The 28,000-nt window shown below is 41.1% G+C and overlaps 1 protein-coding gene across 3 annotated transcripts; it reads left to right on the forward strand.

Annotated features, from left to right (window-relative positions):
* Positions 1-35: 35 nt before the first annotated feature.
* Positions 36-28,000, forward strand: sbno2a (strawberry notch homolog 2a). Of its 3 annotated transcripts, XM_053651386.1 has the most exons (32): positions 36-237; positions 1,076-1,276; positions 2,855-2,940; positions 3,689-3,788; positions 9,033-9,206; positions 9,813-9,890; positions 10,052-10,160; positions 10,412-10,572; positions 11,480-11,613; positions 11,896-11,986; positions 12,153-12,296; positions 12,621-12,738; positions 13,140-13,245; positions 13,408-13,561; positions 14,694-14,870; positions 15,152-15,249; positions 17,145-17,227; positions 17,382-17,564; positions 17,983-18,104; positions 18,194-18,325; positions 18,463-18,598; positions 18,772-18,884; positions 19,009-19,080; positions 19,413-19,521; positions 19,679-19,750; positions 20,482-20,625; positions 20,970-21,064; positions 21,879-21,971; positions 22,096-22,227; positions 23,550-23,626; positions 23,861-24,051; positions 24,224-28,000. In XM_053651386.1, the coding sequence occupies exons 2-32, from the start codon at positions 1,157-1,159 to the stop codon at positions 25,408-25,410; spliced, it is 4,791 nt and encodes a 1,596-aa protein (XP_053507361.1). In that variant the 5' UTR covers positions 36-237; positions 1,076-1,156; the 3' UTR covers positions 25,411-28,000. The 3 variants fall into 3 exon arrangements, with proteins under 3 accessions (XP_053507361.1, XP_053507362.1, XP_053507363.1); XM_053651387.1 differs by lacking the exon at positions 36-237 and having other exon boundaries at positions 246-1,276; XM_053651388.1 differs by lacking the exons at positions 36-237; positions 1,076-1,276; positions 2,855-2,940; positions 3,689-3,788 and adding an exon at positions 3,806-6,062.

Here is a 28,000-nt window from a genome sequence, read left to right on the forward strand (position 1 = left end):
CACTGAGCTGGACAGACACAGCTGGCGAACGGTGTGACGTCACGGAGGACAGCGGAAGATTCCCCCCACTCTTCCTAAAATTAAGATGGCGACGCTGACCAGGAAGTGAGATAAATAACCGTGCCGAAAGAAATATGGATTAAATACGGAATCTGACAGGGTCCAAAATAATTTTGAGGGACTGTCGCTCGTCGAGGTAGGGGGTAACCGTGGGGAAATGAGTTTTAATTGTATCCGGTAAGTATACTCTTACGTCCGTGAGAGGGAAAAAAAATGTCGCCAATAAACGCTCGAGCGCATATCGTTAGCTTAGTTAGCAAGCAGGCTAACGAGTTTGCTAGTGGCAGCCAGCTAGCTGGTCAAACAATAGGGGTTTGGCCTTGTTAATAAATTCGGAATAAAACGGGATAGCTGGTATAACGCGTGAAACCAAGCTGGTTTGAACGCTATCATTTAGGGAGTTTTTAATTATTTTTAAAAAACAAACAACAACAGTCGTTTAAACCGGTATTTATATAGCTAGTAAAGTTAACTGTGGTAACATTTCGTTAGGGATTGGACAGGATAAGTTAGCTTGTTGCGCTGACTAGCAGTAGGTTTTCGTAAAATATGTTCCTCGCACAGCCTCATATCTCTTTAGTTTGACATGCCTTAACTTTGTAGTTAAGCCAAGCAAACCTGTATTTATGGACGTCGAAAATATTTATTTCCATTAAAGGTTTAGCCTTTTTTTTGGACTCCTCCTCTATGCTCTTAGCCATTTAAACCCTGTCAGTTAATAGCAGTTATACATTGCTGACATAATGTTGTGGATTTCCTGGTGAACATCTGTCTCTGTCACATTTGTCAAGGCTTAGGAAGCCCAAAAGTCTAAAACCAAATTAAAAACAAACAAACAAAAAAAAACCACAATACCAAATAAGAAAAAAAAATCCACATTTTTCATTTACTTGATCTACTTTCACACATCGTGTTCTCACAGTTTGCTCTCGCATCAATTTTATAACCTAAATGTTGTCTTGTAAACTATTTCCACTTGTAACATGTCTGTCTTTTGCTCTCTCTTTCTCCTTAGAGATGGCTGGAATATGATGAAATGCATCGCTCCATTGGGCACACTGGCCGGCTCGGTCTCTGTGGTGCTGCGTAGAGCCTGATGCCCGTTCTCCCCACATCTGTCGCCATGGACACCGAGGACTTCCTGCACCCGGAGGGCCCTCAGCTGGAGAGCCCTAAATACAGTGCGCCCGGTCCTCCACTCCCCAATGCCATCGAGGTACCAGCGAACCATATTCCCTGTTTACGTCTTCACCAGACATCATCTCGTTTCACTTCCGATCAAAACCATGCTCAGGTGTACGGTTCTGCTTATAATGTCGAGCAGCAGTGCGAGACGACATTAAACACACACTGTTCTTAACTTTATTGAGCTTTTAGGGAGTTGTAACCAAGGTTTGGTTATTTGCTGTTCCCAGTGCTGTAGGTTTGTATTAAATAATTAAGTGCTAGCAGTCTAGGACTAATCCATGCCTGCTAAAAAGAACATTTTCCCACTGCATTTGTAGCATTGCACTTTGTGAATAACCTTGTACGTGGAATAGAAAGGAAAGTCATAAATGACCCAATAACTGCCCTTAGACAACTTCTGTACATCCTACACTTTGAGTGGGTTTTGGTTCATGGGGTTTCTATTCTTTAATCACAAAAGGAAAAAACATGTCAAAGTTATTTGTCTATGATAATCTCCAATAAGAGTTTGCTTGGGGGAAAAAAAATGCTGGAATATTCCTTTAAACGAACGTGAAACCTACAGCGTTTACAGGGACTTGTGTGTCAGACGCTCTACGTAAGCAGATTTAAAAACGCATGTAATTGTCGATCTGGAGATGTCTTCTGTAAGCAGAAGTAACTATCAGAGATAAAACTGTTTCAACATGGGAAAGTTCTTAAACCAGAGAACGGTTTATAACTCCTATAACGTAACTGATAACAGGAACTAACTTTGCAGATGTTCCATAACATTGACGTAACTATAAAAGGTTAAAAAGTATGATGTATTGTGTTTTTCCCCCCCTAAGAAATTCTATTGTAATTGTTATGAACTTGCTGTGGAATAAGGGGATTAACACACTGTAGGATCACAGCACCTCGTTGATGATTTTCCTGTAACAGAATGCCTTGTTGTATTTTTATTCCTTACTTAACGCATAGCCATCAGGGACAGCGGTTTTGTTCCTCCTCTGGCTTGTTGTTGGTGTTGTGCTCTGCTCATGAACAAGGCAATTAACCTGAAGTTGCTCATGAGAGACGCAATACGAAATCCCACCATTATGAGCTCCGGCACAATGCTGGTCGTTGTGTGCAGGAAACATAGTTTTGGACTTGTTACAAAAGAAATGTGGCTGATGAGTCTGTTATGACCATCTTCCTTTTATCTGGCCCTCACGGTTTCTCGGTTCCTCTCTATTTTATTTCCCCTCTTAAACTTTGTAACTCCATTCAGTTTAACTTCTACAGAAACCCCTGCAGTTTTCTCTGAACGGGCCATCAACACACTACTCCGATAAAAACGCTTAAGAGCCACTTCAGTGCACTTTGTGCTGTGTGCGCATGGTTATTTGGTACACCAAGTGCCTATCTCACACGCTTAAAGCGTAAATGTACATCGATCTGGGACTCGGTAGGTGTTTTTGACGCATTGTTCAGTCAGGGTTTTGTACTACAGGGTTTGTAGTTTTCTGAAATGGAACAGCTTTCCAACTTTTGCACCACATGAGGTGTTATTGTTGTTTTTCCTCAATTCCCTTACTGTGTCCTGTGAAAAATGTGATGTTTGTTTCCTTTTCGCCTCCAGAGTCAGCTGTTTTCCTCTAACCCGTGGCCATTTCCCCAGCAGACTCAGTACAACCAGTACAGCTATCCTATGCAACAATCTGGGAGGTGAGCAACTGAACATTTTCTCTCTCGCACTCAGATCCAGAAACAGATGTAAGGTGATAAATGTTTTCCAGGCAGGCTGGCTGGCCGGCCAGAGACAGAAAATAAAGATGGTAAAAGATAAAAGAATAAAAGTTTGCCATGAACACATTTTTTTTTGTTCTAGTTGCTTGAGGACTTCATATAATTCCTAAAAATTAAGCTCCGTCTATGTTCTTCATAATGAGTTCTTATGGTATAACAATGCAGTTTGTGGAGTTCAGCCTTGGCTACCGAGCGTGCTCAGACACGTATATAATTGCACACCTCCGTCTGATGAGGATCTTTTGTTCATGAGTGCAGTAGATAGCTGCCCGGTTTTCTTTTGAGACATTTCTGGGACTTATCTCCTTTTTGCGTGGGCTCATAAGAATTAAGCATGTAATTGTTTACTCAGCTACATAGTTTCTTCCCTGTGCTGTTAACAGGCATGTCTCCGTGAAACTCTTGCCACCGCAGCAAAGCAATTGTCTGCCTTTCTTTGATGGCATGTTCATCTCATTTGTGAGGCCCGTTACATTTAAGCCAGTCCTGACCCGTTCTGTTTGGCTCGTTATGACTGGTGATGATTACATGCTCTCTTAAAATAATGTTTATGGGCAATAATTAGGTTAAATCGATTAATAGGACACACAAAGTACAAAATATAAATAAGCTCAGCGGATAGGTTCTTTTGTTTTGATTTAATGTGTGAAATTTGCTGCTCTTTCAGGCAGTTCCAGGTCAACCCCTCATCTTTGGACGAGTTCAGCTCATTCCCCGACGTGGATTTCTCCGTCCTCACATCAGGGAGGAATGGAGACTTTGCACCAGTAAGTACCAGTCTGATCTCTCAGTCAGACATTGCCCATTGTTTGATCGCTCAAAAGTGGCTGTTTTTATATTGATCATTTAAAAGTAGATATTTTCAGTTTGATCGCTCGAGAGTGGCTGCCTCCAGTCTAATCACCCGAGAGTGGCGGCTTTCACTTTGATCTCTAAGAGTAGACCGTTTCAGCTCGATGGCTCGAGAGTGGCCTCGTTTACTCTGAACGCATGAGCTCCCACCTTAAGCGCAATCCGGTTGCTTTCGATTGACTGTTTTTGGTAAGACTGCTTAAGTCTTACGCAATTGCTTGAGGGTGAGTAACTTGTAACTGCAACTCGTATGAGTTCCACTTTCATTTTCATTTTGAGTATTACGTGTAGTAAAACGACTGCTTTCTACACCTTGGATTTGCCGTGGAAAACTTTGACTGCTCTTGAAAGAAACTTCGAAGAGGAAAACAAGTGGGCAAAACATTCCAACCACAACGTTCATTATTTAAAAGACGACTGTATAAAGCATAGAAATGTTTGCACCAGACCACCCAATTTTTAGGCAAGCAAAAGTATAGGAACAGAGAAGTCTTGAAGTAAGTAACACCACCTCCACCATGTTTCACAGATGAGCTTGTATGTTTTGGATCATGAGCAGATCCTTTCGTTCTCCACGCGTTGTCCTTTCCATCACTCTGCTAGAGGTTAATCTTGGTTCCAGAACTTTTGTAGCTCACGTCTGCATTTCTTTGTGAATTCCCAATCTGGCTTTCCGATCCTTACTGCTGTTGAGGGGTTTGCATCTTGTGTTTTGGCCTCTATATTTCTGTTCTAAATGGTGGATCGTGATCCCTTCACCCCTGCCCTGTGGAGGTTGTTGGTGATGTCACTGACTGATGGTTTTTTTCTTGTTCAGGACATTCCAAATTGTTGTATTGGCTATGCCCAATGTTTGTGCAGTGCTTCTGATTGATTTTCCCTCTTTTCTCAGCTTCACATTGGCTTGCTTTTCTCCCAAAAACAGCTCTCTGATCTTCATGTTGGCTTATCCTTTTTAATAAAAAAAAATAAAAAAAAAAAACAGTCTTCACATGTGAATGTGAAGGTTAAAACCAAGAGTAGATGTTCAGAGATATTTATAGTTTAAGCAATCAGTTTAACAGTGCTCACTTGGGTAAAAAGAAACACCTGGCAGTGACATTTTCCAGTATTTTTGCTCACCTACAAATTGGGTGGTCTAGCTGTGGTCACGTAGTAAAGTAAGCTGTTTTTCCATTGAAAAAGCTTTTAGGAAAATCACTAGGCATGACTGTATTTGTTTCCAGCAGTGGTCGGCATTGCAAAGCATCGTGGAGGATAATAGCGATGATTAAACCCCCAGTTTATAAAGGTATTGTGACCGTTATCAAGCGTGTCAGCAGTCTAAATCAGCTATGAGTCATCGAACACGAGCTGTTGTGACTTTGTACCAGTGCCCCAAACTTGTTTGGTAAAGCATGTAAGCAGGAGCCTTCATAAACATCAGTGCCATGCAGTTTTCTTTTCAATTAATGTTTATTTTATTGTAACAAGGTACTAGGTTAGCGGGTCATTTATCATCAGCAGGTGCGGAGTGATGAGAACCGTCTTCCTTTCTGTAAGCCCTACATGGATAATTTGGGTGTTTTGAAACATTTAAAACCACGTTAATGTGCACCAGTATATTAAATAAAGCAGCAGACAGTTAAAATTGTAGTTAATGTGCAGTTAACATTTCATACAAAATTTAGAGCTTAACAGCAGTATAGATAAAAGTCAGCACTAGCATTTGCCTGGGTTTTAAAAAAAAAATCAAATCCTAAAGTATTTTCTCCATCAAATGCTTCTTATTTCCAAAGTTTTTTTCACAGAAGCTGCCAGTTCACCAGATGTTCTCACAGTATCTTTTATAGCTGTGGCTGCTTCCTAGTAAAGTTAGGGTCTGATTTCCAGTAATCATGATGACACTCCAACAAGAGTGTCATTTCCTGAAATTAGACCACCCCACCCCTATCTCTGTGTCACTCTGACACGCAAATGCACACAAATACAGTCACACAGATATTTATCTGTGCCCTGTGGTGTAACTGTGAAACTCTTACCTGTAGTACTGGTTATGAGACAGGGATGAAATGCACTGGATATGAGGTGGATGGTTTACGTGTGTGTAGACATGTAAAGGATCGTCCTGCATGGCCAAGGCCCCTGTGGTTACTGGAAGTTACCAGATTTCTTGAATACTTGGTGGATTTTTTTGTTGTTGTTGTTGGGTAGGTTCTATGTTTATGTTGGTTTTTGTGTTATTTCTGCTTTTGAGTTAATTTCCCATTAAAACTGTGTGTCATCCCACACTATCAGAGGTACTACTGCTTACTTATGCTTACGCAGATGGTTTTTAACCAGGGTGATGTGCCAAAAATGTGGTGATTTTTTAAAAATTTATTTTAACGCTGTTTGTTCTCACTTGTTAGTAAGAGTCAAATGGTTAATTATGGTAAGAAGTAGGGTTGTTAGTGTTTCTCAGTGTATGATAGAAGGTTGGTGCACTATTGATTGATTTTTTTTGTTTGTTTGTTTTAAACCCGAACAAATTCCGTACTCCATTGGTTCCAATGTCATTTGTGTCCAGCTGTGACGTCCTAAAAATTTCCAGATTTCCCCTAAATGATACTTAGCAGCCTCTGTTTCTCCACACGTGGGACATGACTGCGCTGAAACCTGTTGGCTGTGTAATCCGCTCCGGTTTTGAACCTGTTACATCGCTGCCATATGACCTTACTGCCACTCCTAGCATGTTCCTAACGTTCTTTTACACGCTGACTATCAAACCCGCACAAGAACACGGCGTTGCTGTTTAGAACGAAACCAAACAGCTTTCTGTTTTGCACACTACTGCACTAGTTAGAATTGTTTTTGGCCCAAAAGGTGGCTTACCTTTCCCTGCAGCTTTACTTTCCTTCAGCTTATAACGACAATGCAATAAACTCTGACAGTGTAAGAAATTTTATAGAGCAGCCATTCTAAAAAAAAAAAATCTATCTACGTAAGAAGAACAACGAGGGCAGGTCAGCTTTTTGTTTCCGTTAGGTTTTTATTAAACATACAAGGATATACGAAGAGTTTTTTGTACAAAGTTTTCATAATATATTTTCCCTTTTAATTAGTTGATTTTTTTACCACCATCGTGTATGTTTTTAAATTCACGATTAACACTGATCTTTTTAGACTAAAACATATATATATATTTGATTTCAAACCATAACTCTCTTAGTTTTTGTATTCTGGATTTACCAGCCTTAATGATGTTGTCCAGTTCAACCTCTCATCACATTTTAGATGACGAATGTGTTAATAAGGCATTGTCAGGACTTTCTGTTCTGAGGTCGTCATCTTAAAATGTTGGTGTTTGTTTTTACAGAGAAAGTGCTGGGAGTTTTGTTTAGGAAGAAGGGATTTTTTTTTTTTTTTTTGGTCGGCTTTGCCATTTCACTGGTTAGTATAACAATTTTAATACTAGGCATTGTCGGAGAACACGTTTACAGAACTGGAGGTGTAGATTTAAGGGACTAATGAGCAAACTGGAAGGGACGGTGGCGTGGAAAATCTCCCTGATTGAACATGAAGGCTCAAAAGAGAATGAAACCCTTTTCTGCGTCACACCTGATCGTGAGATTATAAACCTTACCGGCGTAGACGAGCGTTTACTCGTGGGTGTTCAGGTGAGCAGATTGTGAGCAAGTCCTGAGATGAGCACAGGACAGTCTTTATGATTGCAGCAGCAGTTTTTATGTATAAATCTACTGTATCCAAGTGAGATTATCCACTGAAGCCAGGGTGAGACTTGTCTTCTGCACCATCTGTATTATGTTTTATGAATGAAGTTCTTTTGTACACTCTTTTTTTTTTTTTAGTGTATTGACATTTATATGAGCGTTAGTCATCTCTAAACCCAACCCTTTTGATTCTTTTGTTGAAATCGTTTTAGAGACCTTTTGTTTGGTGTGTTTTGTGGCTTACGTGTGGACCTCTGTGTATAATCAGCACTTTACACTTCCCTGGCATCCTGAAATGCCTGTTATGTTGCTGTCATTTAGCCCTCTTTTATTTCTGCCAAATCTGTCCATCATTCTTTTGTAACTGAGCAGGGTGCGTAACCGGAAGCTTGATTATTTTTTTGTTTCGCAGTGCAGTAGCATCATCATTTGCGTAAATCTAGAGAATGGTTTTACCTTGCGCTAGAATATATGTATTCATAAGTCAGTAACACCTGTAAATTGTAGTGATTTTAGGTCTTTACATTTACTGGAGAGCTGCTGGATTATAAGACAGTCTGTGGAGAAAAGAGAGCTGACATCATGCCAAGAGAACTCCGTATCTTCTCCGTACAGACGCGTCTCCAGTTCAGTTTGCAACACGCACACACACATGCACGCACGCGCGCTTACAGAGCAGGGTCCTGTACGTCTTCCTCCTTCCTTACAGACTTTACAGCAGGATTTATCATTTTGAGAGCATCACTGTGATTTTGATTTGCCTTTGTGCAGGTGATTATTATGCAAAGGGAATTCTTTGCCATAGCGTGCACTGTATACGTGTGGTTGAATCACGTCGACGTGTTCATCTGTGTCATATTAAACACGTTTCTTAACATTGTTGTTCAGGAAGATATTGCTGGCTACACAATTCATACTATCTAGGTCCAGTTCTAGCTAATGCGGCCCCCGCGTGGTTAACGGAGTGATGTGGAACGTGAAAGGGGATATAGGATTCCCGGAAGGAGAAACATCCAGTGAGCAGTTTACAGTAAATGTTTTGAATTACGTTCAAGTCAGCTATGTGTTGTTTTGAACGAACCAACCGGTTTCTGTTCTGTAAATAGAGGACTATGAGACATGTTCTGTAAACTATTTGTTATACATACATCATACATTTTTCTTTCTTTTCATTTTATGATTAAAACTTGCAGGTGCTTCAAAACATGATGCCTGTCTGTATTGGGGAATATCCTGTGCTTTTCTGGTTCAGTGATTTTTAAGCTGAAGTATACACAACCGTCTCATTTCTTTCAGTACAGCTTTTCCCTTCTATCTGTATTTTGCGTCTCGGTTTGTTCTCTCTCTTCGCTCTTTATCTTAATGCATCATACTAAGCCTTGTCTTTTTTTTTTCCTTTTATCTTCCCTTCCTTCTTGTTCATTTTTTTTTTTTCTTTTTTTTTTTTTTTTTCCTCTCTTCTTGCAGGATCTGTCATGTATGGATGACCTGTCCAATCCGTCTCTGTTCTCCTCTACCCCTGACTCTCTGTCTGAATATGCTGACCCTGCTGGCTTTGGCATCGATAGCCTGTCCCACATAGCCAGCGAGGGCTCTGCTGTGACACCAATGTGGGACACACCTGGACACAGCCAGGGACAGGTGAGCATTCACACACCTGCTGTGTCATCTGCATTTGAGGACACATCTGGGAAAAGTGCTTTGTCTACTGTACATTCTGTTGCCTTCTGTGGTCTCTCTCTCACACTCTCTCTCTCTCACTCTCTCTCTCACACACTCACTCAGGCATTAATTAGGATTGAAATAAACAAAAACACACCTGTAATTGTATGAAATATCAGACAGCATTATGGAGATTGATGTATAATTACAGAAATGGTCAAGTTAGAATTACAAAACCTGTCATCAGAATTTGCACCCATACAAATGTGTGTGTGTGTGTGTGTGTGTGTGTGCAGAGTTTATAAGCAAAAGAATCAGATGATGTGCACAGATCATGCATTCTCTGCCTTTCTCTGAAATTAGTACAAACAAATGTATTCATTTCAACCTGTGACCTATTATATCTGAAATTAAAGTCAGGCTTCATCCAAAAGCTCAAAATCTATTAAGTCAGTGGAGCATCAGAGATTGGACATAATTGAATAGCCGTACTTCCAACTCGAGTGCCAACTCATCGTGTTGTGTCTTGTGTCATCATTAAGTTTGTGTGTGCTTGTGTTTTCCATGTTATCCATTTCCCATCAGTCGACCAGGTTTCAAGATTTACATAATCAGGACGAAATCAATGCCCTCTTGAGCAACCAACCATTAGCAGCATATAAGGTAGCTTAGAGATCGTCATTTCATTTATGTCTTTGACTGGGTGGGATTTTAATGTCGGATTACAAGAGATCAGTATCTTTCTACTCTTACTATGATGTTGCTTTTCTTCTCTCTGTATCGCTCTCTCCCTCCCTCTCTCCCTCCTGCACTTTTTTGTCTAGCTCCCTGAAATCGGTCAGACTCCACCAGAGGAGGAAGAGGAGGCAGATGAGGAAGAGACAGAAGAACTCGGACACGTAGACACCTACGCCGAATACAAGCCATCCAAATGTATGAAAGCACTTTGACCTTGTAAAGCTTGATGTATGCTCAAAAAGTTTTGTTCTCAGTGTTGAGCTTAAGACTATTTTTGTGTGGTAACCAATATAATCACTCGTACGGATCAGAGCACGGGTCGGACATATCGTTTTGGCTATCATATGCATATTTCTCCTAAGACATAAACCTGTTCTATTCCTGTACTGTCGTTCATGTTAAATCATATCCTGATCATCATCTGGTCTTTCTCTATACGTGTGCAGCTACTATAGGAATTTCTCATCCAGACATTGTGGTAGAGACCAGCACTCTCTCCAGTGTCCCTCCCCCAGACATCACCTACACACTCTCCATCCCAGACAACACTATCCGGACCGGCATGCTCTCTGCCCTGCAGCTCGAAGCCATCATCTATGCCTGCCAGGTACGATGATGAGTCACATCCAGGAGCTTAGTTTACACAGATGAGTTAGTCTCCCTTACTCACCCTACTTGAAGACTAGCCTGCTTACATGTCTACTAGTATTCGATCCTACCAGCCTGTTTGTCTAGTGTTCTGTCTTGTTAGCTTCATTAGCTCCTTGCTCACAGTTGTCTCAATGCCTACTCGCATGCTAGTAATCTCACACTCGCTTTCCTGCCTACTTAAAGATTAGGGATCTGCCCAAGTTTTAATAATTGAATACCCGAATCGTATTGTTTAACCGATAGAATTAGAAGGGAACAAAACAGCATGGAGGACAGTGCCAGTACAAAAATAAAGCCAGGATTACTTTGTATGGTGAGGGGAAATCAACTGACTACTGCTCATACAGTATCTTTAGAAGAGACGGTGAAAATACACACAGACTGACTGTCGAAAGTTAAATGGCATTGATGCCACGAGTCATCAAATTCTGGAATAATGACCAGAAATTCAAGCAAAATCATATCTAAATCGTACCAAGTTCATAGATAAAAAAAAAAAAATACAAATATATATTTATAAACATGCCTAGATACATTTTAGCCTGCTTAAATTTTAATGTGTCCGTTGCATTGCTGCTTGCTTGCATGCTACGATCTTCACTGATCCCAAAATGGGATTTGCTAACGCAAGTCAAATCGGCTTGTACCGTTAAACACTGTTTGTAGACCGTTAAACACTGTTTGGGTGCCAAAAAGTTTCCAAAAAGAAATTGATAGATGTGCTGTTATTTTAGCTATTCTTTGTATGGTCTTCTGTGTGTTTTGCACTTGGACTCGATTCTCTATTCATCAGATGTTCCAGAAAATATCGGGACTTTCCTGTGCATTAATTACTGTTTTGTTTTGATTTTTTGGCCTATCAGCAACACGAGGTCATCCTGCAGAACGACCAGAGGGCAGGTTTTCTGATTGGGGATGGAGCCGGCGTGGGGAAGGGTCGCACCATAGCTGGCATCATACTGGAGAACTACTTAAAAGGAAGGAAGCGAGCCCTGTGGTAAGGAATTCATCCAAGATCCCATTCCAAAGAGAATAATACACTTCCCCTAGCCATTTTCGCTAGAAAGCCGTTATATTTTAATTCTCTACACTTGTTAGAACATTTATTGGGGGGGTTGGGGGAGGGAATCGTTTGTAGTGCTCCGTGCTATTAAATTGGAAATCAGCTCTGTCCCTAAATTTATGAACGAGTAACATTATAATGTAGGACTGTTGTGTGTGATGATTGATTATACATCATTCTCAAAATGTTTGTGTTAAATTGTTGTTTTTTTTTCAGGTTCAGTGTTTCTAACGATCTGAAGTATGACGCAGAACGAGACCTCAAGGACATCGACGCCCCGAATATTCCTGTGCTCGCTTTAAACAAGGTACAGTGCCGGTCTTATTAAATAGAAATTTGCCTGCCTAATTCTCTTTTGCTATTCTGACCAAGCGCTATAGCGTATCATGACTTGCTTTTATAAATAAAGAATTGTCTTACGTATGCTCCAGCGCCCTGCGACTGTCTCTGATGTAACGTTCTTGTCTCGTCAGATTAAGTATGGAGACACAGCTACCTCAGAGGGTGTCCTGTTTGCCACGTACTCAGCGCTGATCGGGGAGAGTCAGGCAGGAGGACAGCACCGCACACGACTCAAACAGATATTGGACTGGTGTAAACCTGGCTTTGATGGAGTTGTATCCTTTCCTTTAGTTCTTCTGGGTAGTAACCCTAGAGTTCAAGTTAGAGAATTAGGTTTAGAATTAGCTGTTTTGCTTACACAAGGGGGACTTACACAATATTAGGCAGGTGGTTTTTAATGTTATGGCTGATCGGTGTATATCCAGCTGCTTGTTGCTATTAGTAACAATGAATGAAAGACTTCTAGTGATCCATAAAATACGGGCTGATAGTAATGGATGAATGTCGTATGCTGTTACAAGAGTCATGGTTAATGCAGAGTTCACTGTATAATCAAACTCTGGCCATGTTTTTTTTCCTTGACATCGAAACCCTCTCAGATTGTGTTTGACGAATGCCATAAAGCCAAAAATGCGACGTCCACGAAGATGGGCAAAGCTGTCCTGGACCTACAGAACAAGCTGCCCCGGGCCAGGGTGGTGTATGCTAGTGCCACAGGTTTGTAGACTAATCCTATCTATGGTTACACGCCCGACATTGTGCTACATGCTAACTTTTAGTGCTAGTCATGGCTTAATTTAAAACATTCTGATGCTATGATCCAAAACGTATGAATATTTAATTTTTTCCTCACACATTAGCCAAAAGAAATCCCTTCTCCATTTGAGTTTATACGTGTCAAATATAAACCTAGTGTTATGATGTGCTTTTTGTCTGATTAATAAACCAGATCATAGATGCAAGACATGATTTCTTGTCCTGCCTCCTCGTACTTCTGTTACAGGAAAATAGCGCTTTATTGTATTGTTAATACAAGCACAGAAACGTTCACATTTCAAAAAACTACTTATTTAACTTTTTGCATCTCAATACCGCCTCTGCTCGCTCGTGTTCTTTAGGTGCCTCTGAGCCAAAGAACATGATCTATATGAGCCGTTTGGGGATTTGGGGAGAGGGAACACCCTTCAGGACATTTGAGGACTTCCTACATGCCATTGAGAAAAGGTTAGTCTCACTAACAGAGAAAAACAAGCTACCTGAAACATGTCATGTTTATGAAGTCGTTACTGGGAGGAAGCGCTTTGCCAAAAATGAGATCACGTACGTATGTCCTGACAAACGAAGAGCCGCCATTCTAATTTCTGCATGCCTGCTTGCTGTTCACAGGGGTGTCGGCGCCATGGAGATAGTTGCCATGGATATGAAAGTCAGCGGCATGTACATAGCCCGGCAGCTCAGCTTTTCCGGCGTGTCGTTTCGGATTGAGGAAATCGCACTGGACGAAGAGTTCAAGGTGGTCTACAACAAGGCAGCTCGACTGGTGAGAAGCTGTAGGCAGAGTGAGCGTGACTGTGCAGCAGAAAGATCACGCTCGTTCACAGTGACTAGTTTATTAGGTGCACCCGTCACTCCTTGTCCCGTTTCAAACACACCTACTATATAGATAAACAGTTACAGACCGTAGCCAATTTGTTGTCATGCATGAACTGCTAGACACCTTCTACGCCATCCATCCATCCATCCATCCATCCATCAGCATAAGCCATGATACCACTGCTGGCCAGATATCTGGATGATTTTCTCTGACATAGTGTGGCACTGTTACACGTGTATCACACAAAGCAGAGAACGAGTTGCATGTATTCGAGAACTATATTTACTGACAAAAGCCTCCCAAGCAAACTTGGTAAATTTCTATATTTGGAAAGTCGGTGCGAGGAGAAATTCTGTTATACCAAGCAGCAAACCAGCAAGTCGACCTGTCTTTGAGTTCGCTGTCTGAACGGCTACCAAATGCAAATTCAACTCCTGGAATCAACTCCAGAACATTTATCTCCTTAATATGTTATGAAATAATGAGGAAACAGGCCACACCTGGCCATGACTCTGCTTATCAGTTGTCCAATTAAGTTTAAGTCTCTGAACATGGAGGGATTCTGTAATGTCTGTAATTTCCTGAACGGTTAATGCAATATATATACACATATATGTATATATATATATATATGTGTGTATATATGTGTATATATGGATATGTATATATTTTTAAACTCCTTGAATTAAAAACGGAAGTCTACACTTCAATCACACCTTGATTGCTTCATTTAAAATCCATTATGGTGGTGTACAGAGGTGTACTATTGGACCTGAGTGTAAATATTCTATGGTACTTTTCCAGAACAAATTTCTCACTAACTGAATTGCACTCCAATTATGTAAACTATGAAGTAGCTAATGGTTACCTAAACATCTGTAATTTAAATAAATAAATAAATAAACAAATCATTTCAAGATCAGTTTTTGTACAGTATTGTGTCTATTACTTTGTTTGAAATTGAGAAGCTCCTGCTTATGTGTTCATGGATTACATTTCCTTTAAAATAAAAAAAAATTCTTAAGTGAAATGACAGTTCTGGCTCTATGTTTAATGTTTAATCTCTGCTTTTCCCCAGTGGGCTGAAGCGCTGGAAGTGTTCACCAGGGCAGCGGATATGCTGGGATTGGTCTCTCGTAAGTCCCTCTGGGGCCAGTTTTGGTCCTCCCACCAGCGCTTCTTTAAATACCTCTGCATCGCCGCCAAAGTGCGCCGCCTGGTGGAGCTCGCTAAGGCTGAGATGAATCAGGGCAAGGTGAGACACGGGAACGGTGTATAATGTGTTTATTTAAAAATAAATAAAGTGGGCAGAGTGATTGTAGAGGTAATGTGCATGTTTACTCTAGGTGTGGATGGATGAGTTGATATGATTGCCTTGCCGAGGTGCAGTGGAGGAATGATGGATTGATTGAATTTGCTAGTTCCCTTCAGCCGAGAGTTCAGCTCAGTTTTCAGTTGGTTGACTTGATAACTCTGTTCTCTGTGTGTCTGTGTGTGTCTGTGTGTGTCTGTGTGTGTCTGTGTGTGTGTGTGTAGTGCATTGTGATCGGGCTTCAGTCAACCGGCGAAGCCCGCACTCGTGAGGTTCTGGATGAGAATGATGGACATCTAGACCGATTCGTCTCTGCAGCTGAGTGAGTGTCTGGGGAACGCCGTCTGTAACCTAATCAAAGCTGCTTGTTCTTTCCTCCTGACCCTGGCTCTGTCCTTGACTCTCCACTCGCTTTTGATCGAGGGATTTGATAACTCTGTGTATTACTCACGGTCCAGGCTAGCGGTTTAAATCTCATTTCTGACAGGAGGTGGGAACAGTTCAAATGATAAGCACATTTATTGTTCCCAGTACTCAAATGCAGGAAACATGCATTTACCACATTCTTTCACATGTATAAAGATTAAGGAATCTTTCAAATGATAAGTCTAAACCCTGTTGGACACAGATAAGTAGCACACAACTAAAGAAACAAGCCATTTCGCAAGCCACCACAGTATGCAACTAGATACTGTTACATTGAGCTTGTGCTTGAAGTTTTCTGCAAGAAAAGGTTTAATTAAAGTAAAGTTTTCAGACACAGGAAAGCCTTCAGGGTGGAGGGCTTTGTGGTTTCTCAGTAACATGAAAATCTTATTAACTTCAAGAGCAAGAAGGAGAGAGGCTGGTGACAGAAAAATCTGTTTACAGCCTTTGTAAAGGAAACGATAGTTTATGGATGTTCTACAGCATTCGGTGTAACTATTAACTGACAAAAAAGTACGACATCGTGTCATCGCTGTGATAATAGTTGAATAAAACACTTTCGGACCCGCTGTTGGAAAACCGGGATGGTAGCACGTTGTTTTCCCAGAACAGCGCACACTGTCGCGTTTTAAATAATGATTATGATTAGAAAATTATTCATCTTGGGATTAAGGCAAGGCCCTGGTATCTGTTTCGACCAAGGGCTATATTAAAGCCATAATCAATATAAAATTTTGTAAAAACGAACAACGATGAAAGAGACGCTGGGGTGTGTTCTGACATTAATTAATAGCCACGTTGGTTTCGGGTAGTTCTGCTGTCTGCTTCAGGAGCTCCTGTCCCACTGTTTTTCCGTTACTGTGCCTCGGGGACAGAAGTTGGGATCATCAAAAGAGAAATGTCAGCTGAACAACCGGTGAGGAAATCAGAGGTTGTTTAAGATTTGCCCTGAGGTCTTCTCAATAGCACTTTTCAACATGAACCTTTTTTTTTAACAAAGCAGCTTAACTGGTCATTACCATGTCTTAGCAGAACAGCTGCAAAAGAAGAATTACCATTTGATAAGCACGGTGCACTCCATGTAATCAAAACGAGTGTGTGTCAACCTGCTATTTCACTGCTTTTGTTCCACCACATGATGGATAGCAGGACAATCTACCTGACGCTGGCAGCATGAGCACCAAATATCGAGACCCTTCAAATATGAAACATCCTGTGTGTTGCTATGGGAAAGATGGACGTGTCTTAGAACTTTTAACATTAGGTTAGATAAATGCTGTCGGGCATAATTTCATGCCTGTAAACTATTTTGTTCATGCAGTGAACCGAACGCAAAGAGCTGGTAGGTTTGACATGTAATGTAGAATTTTCTGAAAGATCTTAGTCTTATGATATTTAGTGACACATTATGAACATTAATTTGCCATGGTGGGAAAAAATCCACCATTAAGATGGTTATATGATTATGGTTATGTTGATTTTTTTTTTTTAGAATATATCAATATTGTGAGAATATGACAGTATGTGTCTCTGAGAGTAATCTAAATCTAATTACTGTAATATAATTGTTTTGCCACATCACCCTTTATAGTCTGAATATTCTGCAGATTATTGCGTAAGATCATGCAGTTGCCAGTTCGACTCAGACAATAATACTTTACCACAGGCTCGTTGTATAGTCGACTTACGGGGTTGTGAGCAGTGAGATTGTGTACACTGGTCCAAACTACAGTACGGGGGGGTTATTGTAAACGAATAATGCTGAGAATGTTTGGTTTGTGTGGTCTCCAGGGGTGTGTTCCAGTCTCTGGTTCAGAAGCACTTTCCATTAGAGAAACCGAAGAGAGAAAAGACTGCTGGAAATAAACGAAAACGTGAGTAGCTCTCATGACAAAGTACTCCGTTTATTCTCCTAAATGAATGTTAAAACCTTACAGTATCGTGTATTCAACTTCAGTCTGTTTACTGCATCTAGACATGTACGGAAAAGGTTACATATCTAAGGAATATATCTATTTGGGTTCTCAGGAAAACCGAGAGGTCGGCCACCCAAATTTCCGAAACACTGTGTAGAGGTAGGCGGAGTTATTAAGATCAGCGACGGCTCGGATTCAGACTCTGAGGACATGGACAGTGACTCAAACTCGTCCCCTGACTCACTGCAAGACAACGATGACGTCATCTTTGTTAACCACATCAATGGACCTACTGGTAGGTTGGTGCTCAGTAGTTACTGAGAAATTGTATTTTTAGCCTTGTATTGAAAAGAAAAAACATTGTTTAAGCTTTCACAGTGTTTCAAGTGTTTTGCCACTGTTTCAATGTGAGATTTTTTTGTTGTAGTTGCATTTTAAGCATAAAAGCCATTTTGGGCATAAACTACTCCACTACTATATAAATTTATAGGAATGTAAATCTTACTGGTGTGGGAATGTGTGCAGTAAAGCACCCTGTGTTTCAGAGTGTCTACATTACATATCTGGTGTACTTAAATTTAAGTCTAGACTGCTAAATCACATGGGAGAGGTCCGGCTCTTCCAATTTCTCTTCACCGAAACTGGTGTGTGTGTGTGTGTGTGTGTGTGTGTGTGTGTGTGTGTAATGAGGTTTTTTTTTCTTGTGCCCTCAGCAAAACTGGAGGAATTGAAGCAGAAGCTGCTGGCTAAGATAGCAGAGCTGGGAAAGGAGCTTCCTCTTAACACACTGGACGAGCTGATCGATCAATTCGGAGGCCCAGAGAAAGTGTCCGAGGTGAGGGTTTGCATGGCCGCAAAACAAACGAATCGTTTTCTGAAGTGTGCACGAACGCGTACTTACGCTGTAGTCGCGTGTATGTGTAGATGACGGGTCGTAAGGGCCGAGTGGTGCGGCGGCCCGACGGCAGGGTGCAGTATGAATCACGTGCTGAACAAGGATTCACCATCGACCACGTGAACATCAAAGAGAAAGAACGCTTTATGGACGGTGAAAAGGTAAAGATTCAGCTCGCGCCAGGGCCTCGTAGTGCCTTCGGCCATTTCCTGTAGGATTACGTATAAAATGTGGGCTGGTGGGTGACAAAAAAATAAAAGACTCTCTCCCTGTCTGTCTCTCTCTGTTTCACACAAAGCTGGTGGCGATCATCTCCGAGGCTGCAAGTTCAGGGATTTCTCTACAGGCAGATAAACGTGTGCAGAATAAAAGGAGAAGGGTGCACATGACTCTGGAGCTGCCATGGAGTGCTGACCGCGCCATACAACAATTCGGTGTGTGTGTGTGGAGAAAATGCTATAATGAGAAAAGACTCCTGTGGTGTTAAGACATTAGTTCTCGTGGAGTGTGCACAAGATTGAATAAAATGGTGTATTGCTGTTCAGTAAAGTGAGTGTGTGTGTGTGTGTGTGTGTGTGTGTGTGTGTGTGTGTGTGTTCTCCAACAGGCCGCACTCATCGCTCTAACCAGGTAACAGCTCCAGAGTACATCTTCCTGATCTCCGAGTTAGCGGGAGAGAGACGCTTTGCTTCCATCGTGGCCAAGCGCCTGGAGAGTTTGGTAATTACACAACCACAGTCATACTTTATTTTATTTTTTCCCCCTGCGATTATATTCATACCCGTATACACGGAGCGTATCGTACGTCTGCGAGAAGAGTTCACGGATCTGTCTTTCTCATCAGGGTGCGCTGACACACGGCGATAGACGAGCCACCGAGTCCAGAGATCTGAGCAAATACAACGTTGAAAACAAAGTAGGAGAGCGTGCGCACTACTGAAAATATGCTTCTGAAATATTTCGTAAACATTTAATAAAAGGATTTAGCATCGTTGTCTGTCTTACAGCACTGACGCATAATATAAAAATCCATCATTTAGACCTCATCTAGTGATACATTTATTATAGTAGATACAACAGTCAACGTATTTGCAGTCAGTTAAATGAGTTTGTTTATATCTCTGTTCTCCGAATGCTGTAATTGTAAATATATTTTAGCTATTGGTGTAAGCAAAAAGGGAACAGCTTGGTCTTTAAGATTGTTGCCTTGAATATGCATAAATATTTTATGTTTGTCTCTCCACATAGTATGGCACAAAAGCTTTGGATAAGATCACTAAAGCCATCCTGGGATACATTGAAAACAAAGTTCCACCACCAAAAGGCTATCCAGGGGGTGAATCAAGATTCTTTGCAGGTTGTAATTTAAACTTTTATAGTCTACAGTGTTGGTCATTTATATGCTGTGCTCTTGTTTTCTCTGAACATTAGGCTGACTTTCGTTCATGAGTACTAATTAATTATGATCAGTTCTTATGCTAATTATTCTTATACTGTGTGTTTGTGTGAGACAGATATGAAGAAAGGGATGATCGACGTCGGCATTTTCTGTAAGGAGCCACGCTTTGGCCTCAACACAGAGAAAGGTAAGTATTTACAACCCTGTATAAACATATTGGATGACTTCCAGAGTTATGTAATCTGATCTCAGTCTAATGCATGTGTGGGGTATTATGGGATTAGAACAGACCATAATTCTAATATGTCCCTTCAGTAAAAAAAATAAATAATAATAATAAATAAGCTGGAAAACCTGTTTACTCGAAACACATTAATGGAGTGGCAGTGGATCAATTTAGTCAATAAATGTTTCAGATGTGTAATATTTGAAAGTATATAAACTGTAATTAATCTTACAGCCATTACCACTGGAGCAATGCGGTAATCCCTCCATGACTACACTGCTATTTCTAACTAGAATATCTTTGCATATTACACTAAGGCCTAGTCCACACTGGCACAGATTAAACTGATGTGTCTTCTTCATCCGAATCTGAAAATTGTCACGTGATCTCCTGAAGTCCGAAATTTATTAGGATGCTCCACTGTATCTCTAATGAGAGGCTGTCATTGCTTCCTCATTTAGATTGTAAAATGCTCTCGGGGAAGGAAGCTCTGTGGACGAGGGCATTAAACATTTAAAGATGCCAGTGTCTGGGATTAAAACCTTAATGAAGGTCCACATTGGAGTTCAGTTTGTCATCACTGCATTCGTATTTGCCCAGGATGATGCTGTCAGAATCAGAGTTTATTCGAAGGGCTTGTCAGTCCAGCTTAAACATGAACATGAACCCCTCCTCTCCTTCCCATACCCTAGATTGCACCATCACTAAATTCCTGAATCGGATTTTGGGCCTGGAGGTGCACCAGCAGAACTTTCTCTTCCAGTACTTCACCAACAACTTTGAATACCTGATTGACAAGGACAAAAAGGAAGGCAAATATGACATGGGTATACTTGGTAAGCAGCCAATCCTTCACACAATGGTTGTGTCTGTATGTTCATTTAAATACCTTCATTCTGATAACACATCCCAAGCAGCTTGTTTTGCTTCACACTCATGTATCTGCATCTAGTCTAAATGCAGAAGCACACGAGGAGTGATATATTTATTGACTTGAATCATCTATGCAGCACATTTGAATGTTTTCCAATTTATTGTGGGTTGAATTACATAGACTAGTCTGGCAAAACCACTGAACTGTATGATGCAGGGAGAGCTAATGTGACTGGAGTGTAGAGCTGTAATTTATATCTAGTATGTGTGTGTTTGTGGGGTTTTATTGATCTGTGTGTGTTATTAGATCTGGCTCCAGGTAATGATGAGATCCATGAAGAGAAACAGGAAGTGTTCCTGACTCCTGGGAATCCCCAAGAAGGCCAGGTCATCCTGTATAAGGTACTCACATCCTATGTGTTTATTATTTAAAAAAAAAAAAAAATTCCTCTTTATTACTTAAGGGCAACACTGGGGAATTTCTGTATTTAAAATGTTAGTCGCTTAATGATGTCATTGTCTCATGATGAGACAATGACAGTGCAACAATCTTGTGCGATATGAATGTCTGCTCGGGTGCATTTATTGTAGAAAACAAAACTACACTAAAAAAAAAAACTAACTAGAAATGTGAAATATAATTAAAAAGCAGATGTGCGTTATTTTTCCTTTCCATTCATTTGTCCATGCAGCATGTGAATTACGTTTTAATTTAGCATGGAACATGTGATTGAAAATCATTAGAACTGAAACATAAATATAATAAACCCACATGTCTGTAAAAATAGAAACTATTAGAAGTTAGAAACCACACGAGAAGCTAAAACTAATTTGGATTCCACGTCAAATCTGAACTATTAAATCATTAATTAACTACCAATGAATTAATGTTTGGATGTTAACACTATGAAATAACACACGAGTTGTGCAGTGACCAAAACAAAGTGTTAAACGGTTATCTCAGTTCTACATGAAAACTATTTGGGGGAAACAATTTCATTTAAAATATTTTTAAAAAAATGAGATTTAGAAATAAATTCACACTTTTTTTTTTTTTTTTTTTTTTTTTTTTTTTTTTTTTTTTACTATTTACATTTCAACCATATGCCTTCAAGGTTTTTAAGTCAGTAAAAATGGAGCATTGAATCTAGTGTGTGCAGGCTTTTGACTGGTAGTGTATTTAGAGACTGACATGCTTTTGCCATGCCGTTTTAAGATCAGCGTGGATCGGGGGATGCCGTGGGTCGAGGCCTGCAGCAAAGCAGACAAACTGACTGGGGAAAATGAGGGCTTCTACCTTTCCCACAAGGTATTTAGAACTATTACAGTAATCATTTATAAGTAATACGTTTTTACTATCTTCTACTTGTGCTTTCTTTATTCCTGTTGGTGGCTTGGTCAGTAGTTATGGTGGTCATTTTGTCTGTCTCCAGCTGCGAGGGAGCCAGCCGTGTGTGCTGCTGGCAGAGCAAGGTCGAGGACGTAATCTCATCGTCTATAAGCCTAACATCGGCAGACAAGCCCACCCTGAAAACCTGGAGAATCTGCAACAGCGGTACCGCAAGGTCAGAAGTGAGCCAGAGGCAGGCGCACCTTCACTCATTCACTCATTCGGTCATTACTTTCCACAACCGCATCATGATGTTCATTATTCTTAACAGTTGAGTGGACGGTTTAAAACTGACACTGTGTCATCTTGGTACACTGAGTAGCCTGGTTTGGATTTAAATAAGCGATTATATTAAGAGCCTATGATTGGGTCATTATTACAGTGATTTAATATGTTTCAGCTGGCAGCAATTCTTTTAATCCTAAGTGATAGTGTGTAGCTTCGCAGTTCTTAAACATCCATGTCGGAAGATGTAGCCTGTGGTCGTGGAAAAGTTTTTCCAGAAGGGGCAGATTATTGGCCTGCATCAAGCAAAATGTGCATTAAGGAGATTGCTGAAATCACTGGAATTGGGTTAAGAACTGTCCAATACGTTATTCAAAGCTGGAAGGATAGTGGTAAACTGTCAACTTTCCTGGAAGAAATGTGGTCGGGGAAGGAATAAATCTTGAACGATCGTGATGGGAGAGCTTTAAAACTCTTGGTGATGTCATGTCGTAAAAAATTGACAGTGGAACTCAATGGCTGTGTTTAGTAGTGAAAGTAAGAGCATTTCCACACACACACACACTACGCAACAGGAACTTACAGGATCGGGACTAAACAGCTGTGTGGCCACAGGAAAGCCATTTGTTAGTGAGGCTTCTTGAATAAAACGACTTAAATTTGCTAGGGAGCTTCAAGATTGGACTGTGGAGCGATGGAAAAAGGTCATGTGGTCTGATGTGTCCAGATTTACCCTATTATACTCCACGTCTTAATTCGATTTTTGTTTACTTCGAGTATGACTTCAGTCGGATTAAGGTCATCAATAATCGCTGTTTACATGTTCGTTTCTTAATCAGAGTATCGTCTTAATCGGGTTCATCAGATTATTGTTGTCCATGTAGACGAACTGATTGGCCACCACAGAGTCCTGCCCTTAACCCCACTGAAAGTCTTTGGGATGCACCGGAGAAGACTTTTTTACGAAGTGGTTCGACTCTGGATGGAAATAAGTGTCGTAATGTTGCATAAGGTTGTCAAAACAAACGCACGCTGTAATCAGAGCTAAAGGTGGTGCAAGGAAATATTAGTGTGTGCAACTTTGTTTTGGCCGGCGAGTGTACATTCTTCATGTTAGGAAGCGCTGTAATCCCAAAGTCTGACATACTTCATGAACATTATTAAGGACAGTGTAAACCTTGGAGTGTTTCAGATCAGTGTTGCACAGTGACACCTAGTGGATATCAGGAGCCAGGTCCTCACTTCTGTTTTTGGTTTATTACGCTGCTGTAGGTGACCCCAGAAGAGGCCAAAGATTGCTGGGAGAATCAGTTTGTCTTCTCGTTCAAGAAGTGCAGCCATGCCAACTGGTGAGTAACGAAAGGTTATGAGGTGTCTTTTTTTTTTTTTTTTTTTTTTTTTTTTTTTTTTTTTTTTTGTGTGCTGAAGCATCTCAGACAGAAGAAGGGAAAAAAGATCAGATTGTTGCTTGTGTGTATATATATGGGTGTCTGCAGTATTTGATTAGATTTTTTTATTTTTTTGATCAAGGTCTGACGTATCAACTCGTCATATGTCTAAGCTGTGTGTGTGTGTGTTTATAGGAAAGGTAAGTGTAAGCAGTTGGAGCAGGGTCAGGAGTGCTGGCTGGGCATGCGTCTGCGGCAGTACCACATGCTGTGCGGAGCTTTGCTGAGAGTGTGGAAGCGAGTCGCAGATGTCGTCTCTGACATCACCAACTCCAGCATCCTGCAGATTGTGCGCCTCAAAACCAAACAGAATAGCAAGCAAGTCGGTAAGAATTACAATTTGCGCACACATACACAAGACAGACACTGCACAAACCATTCACACCGTCACCTTAGAAGCGATGGTATATAATCATTCTGGATTTTGCGTTAATCAATCAATGAATGATGGTGGTACTGTGTTTAGGTTACACAATGTTCTGTTTAAATCTCCTTCAGGTATAAAGATACCAGAGAACTGTGTTGAGCGTGTGCGTAGCGAGCTCTCTCAGATGGACTCTGAGGTGAAGCGAGCTCGGCAGCAGAAGGAGCAGCGCGCGCAGGAACAGCGCGTCCTCCAGGAGCGTCTCAGGCTCGAGCAGCAGAAGTTCCTCTACAGCCGCAAGCCCTTCAGTCGCCCTGCTATGCATCTACCAAACCCCCCTCCGTACCCAAGCCCACGGCCAGGCTGGGCTGCTCTGCCCAAGAGCCAAGCTGTGGACGAAGTGCTGGACCTCACACTCAGCCCCTGCCCGTCCCCTGAGCCCAAACCCACTCGTGCGAACGGTGTAGCAGCGAGGCTGAAGTTCCCGGAGACGTTTCACCTGGAAGAGCTGATCTCGCAGGAGCAGCAGAGGGCGAGGCGACCGCCCTTACATCCCAACAGCTTAGACACACTGCAAACCATACACACACAGAAGCAGCAGCAGCACACGGTGCTGAGCGTGTTGCAGCAAAACAGGGCGAACCCAGGACATTTGCTCACGCCGCAGCAGAACTCCGGTCAATTCAACACGCAGCTGCTGAGACACAACGGGAGCAAACCGGACATTAACACGCTAACCAACCACGGCATACGCGTGCAACAGTTTCAGCAGCATGTAAACTCTGTATCACGGCCACCTCAGTTGCTTCAGCCCTCCCCTATACAGCAGGACGCTCATCAACACTCACTGATGCACATGCACACACACAGTTTGCATACGCATGTACGGGAAAACCAAATGCCAGTCAGCGAACCTGCTCCACTTTCACTAAAACTGGCTCAGCAGGGCTCTCTCAGCAATCAGTCGGTCACGGAAAGTTCTGCGACTCCGCAGGACAACTTCAGTTTCGACCTCGACCTGCTCAGTCATCCTGCATACTCGTTAACCTCTAAAGGCCCTCCCTCCCCTTCGTTTTCTTGTCCTTCCCCTGGGACGTCATCGCTCTTCTCTTCAGACCCCCAGTCGTCTTCCCTCTCGGACTCCATCTCCCCTTCTTCTCTGTTTGCGCCTTCGTCCGACCGACCGCTTCTTCCGTTACCCAACGGCCACTGCAGCTCAGACGCCCAGGATGTCCACAAGGCCCTAATGGCTCGCGGAGGTCCTGTAGACCGCCGCCACTCCGTCATTCAGTTCAATCCTCTAGACTGGGACGCCACCTAGTGGCCAATAATGCCTGCGAGCTTATATCACCACTGTACATGCACGTGGCAGTACTGTCACTTTTCTTTACTGTGATCTCAGCAGGTCTGGCTGAGGTATTTTGCAGTCGGTGTTGTTCTTTCTGCAGTTTGTCCACCCCCATCCTAGATCATTCGTCCACTGGCTGTAGTATACAGGTGCGTCTCAAAAAATGTTAATATCCTGGGAAAGTTCATTTTGTTTCCATTATTTAATTCAAAAAATGGAACTTTCATATATTCTAGATTCATTACACATAAAGTGAAATATTTCAAGCCTTTTTTTGTTTTGTTTTAACGTGATTACGGCTTACAGCTCACGGAAATCAAAAATCCAGTATCTCAAAATATTCAAATAAAGAATTTATCATACAGAAATGTCTACCTGAGAAGCGCTCTAATAAGCTAATTAACTCAAAACACCAGCAAAGGTTTCCCGAGCCTTTAATCTCTCGGTCACAATCACGGGGAAGATGAAAGTAAACGTTGCATTTCATTTGGAAATCAAGGTTCCAGAGTCTGGCGGAAGAGTGGCAAGGAACAGAACCCAAGCTGCTTGAAGTCCAGTGTGAAGTTTCCAGTCAGTGATGATTTGAGGTGTCATGTCATCTGCTGGTGTTGGTCTGGTGTGTTTTCTCAAGTCGAGAGTCGATGCAGCGTCTACCAGGAGATTTTAAGCACTTCATGCTTCCATCTGCTGAAAGATTTATAGAGACGCTGATTTCCTTTTCCAGCAGGACTCGGCACCTGCCCACAGTGCCAAAACTACTAGTAACTGGTTTACTGACCGTGGTATTACTGTGCTTGATTGGCCAGCCGACTCACCTGACCCGAACCCCATGGAGAATCTATGAGTGACACCAGACCCAACAATACAGACGAGCTGAAGGCCACTATCAGAGCAACCTCGGCTTCCATAACACCTCAGCAGTGCCACAGGCTGATCGCCTCCATGCCACGCCGCATTGATGGAGTCATTCGTGCAAAAGGTTTAAAGCCTCAACCGAGTATTGAGCGCATAAATGAACATACTTTTCACAAGGTCGACATTTCTGTATTATGAATTCTTTATTCTAATATTTTGAGATGCTGGATTTTTTTATTTCCATGAGCTGTAAGCCATAATCATCAAAATTAAAACAAAAAGAGGCTTGAAATATTTCACTTTATGTGTATTGAATCTAGAATATATCAAAGTTCCACTTTTTGAATTAAATTACAGTGGGGGAAAAAATGAACTTTTCCACGATATCACATTTTTTGAGACGCACCTGTAGTTCCTTACAAGTGTTTTCATCAGCAGTGTTTCTTCCTTCACTGAAATTAAGGTCCATTCATTCAGGATGCTTTCAGGATACATTTGGTAGTTTTATGGCTCGTGGTTTAGGTGAGGTGGTTATTTTCCCAGTTAATAAAAAAAAAAAAAACATTTTTAGAGCGGTACACTAGTTCAGATTTCTATGGAAGTCGTATCTGAATATGGTTTAATCATCTCAAATATGTTGCAAAGCATTAACTAACCTATTTATCACTATAGATCACTATAGCTCCTGGTGCTGCTTCTGAATGATGCAGATTTCCATATATGATGATTCTTCCTGGGGTTTTTATTTAAATTTTATTTTTTTATTGTTGTTACCGACCAAATGCAAGTGTCATCACTTAAATACTGATCAGTTTGGATTATTCAGAACAACTACAGACATCCTGGAAAACTCTCATCAGTGCACCTTTTAAACGCTTTTGAAACATCAAATACATTATGTATATTTATTTATATGGTCCTTTTGGGCTTTTGTAACACCTACTCCTGCTTCCTGTTGAAAACTGAATCAAGACCTGGAAGAAAATGCCTTTAGCTCAGTCAGTGCCTTTGTATCATTTAAGATGCAGTCAACAATATTGTGTGTGTGTGTGCGTGCGCATGAGCGTGCATGTGTGTATGTTCTATAAAAGCAGATTAAATGCGTATTATTTATTATTGCGATCATCAACTTGCACCCTCTACAAAGTTATCTGCTCTACTTCATCAGAGGGGCTCACTGACTTAGAAATTTCTAATACTGCTGTTTTTAAATACTGACCCCGTGAAATTTTTTCCCCCCTATAATTCCGTGGGCCTGAGCTTGAGTAGAGGGACGGAATGTCTGGAAATATCTAGGGTATGAAAATAAAGCTAACAAACGTCATCCCTAGGATAATGAAGTACTCTATTTGCTTTACTGCTTGTGTACTTTCTCAGGTATAGTGTAAACTTATTACTGTCCAGACCAATTATTATTTAACTCAAATAATTAAAGGACCTTTTTTTTTTCTCTCTTTTCTTTTTTTAACTTTGGGGATTGAACACCAAATTATTTATTAGGCAACTCAGTTATCTTAAGAGCTTTTTTTTTTCTTTTTTTTTTTTTCTTTTCCTTGAACCAATTACATTATTAAAGACTTTTGACAGTTAAACTACTGGACCTCATGCTAACCTCAGTCTCCTTCTTGAGGGAGTAAAACATTTTAGCAATAAAGATAAATTCGCCCCTTGAACAAGTAAAAAAAAAAAAATAATAATAATAAAAAAA

The sequence above is a fragment of the Ictalurus furcatus genome, chromosome 20, assembly GCF_023375685.1.
Source record: "Ictalurus furcatus strain D&B chromosome 20, Billie_1.0, whole genome shotgun sequence".
Lineage (NCBI taxonomy): Eukaryota > Metazoa > Chordata > Actinopteri > Siluriformes > Ictaluridae > Ictalurus > Ictalurus furcatus.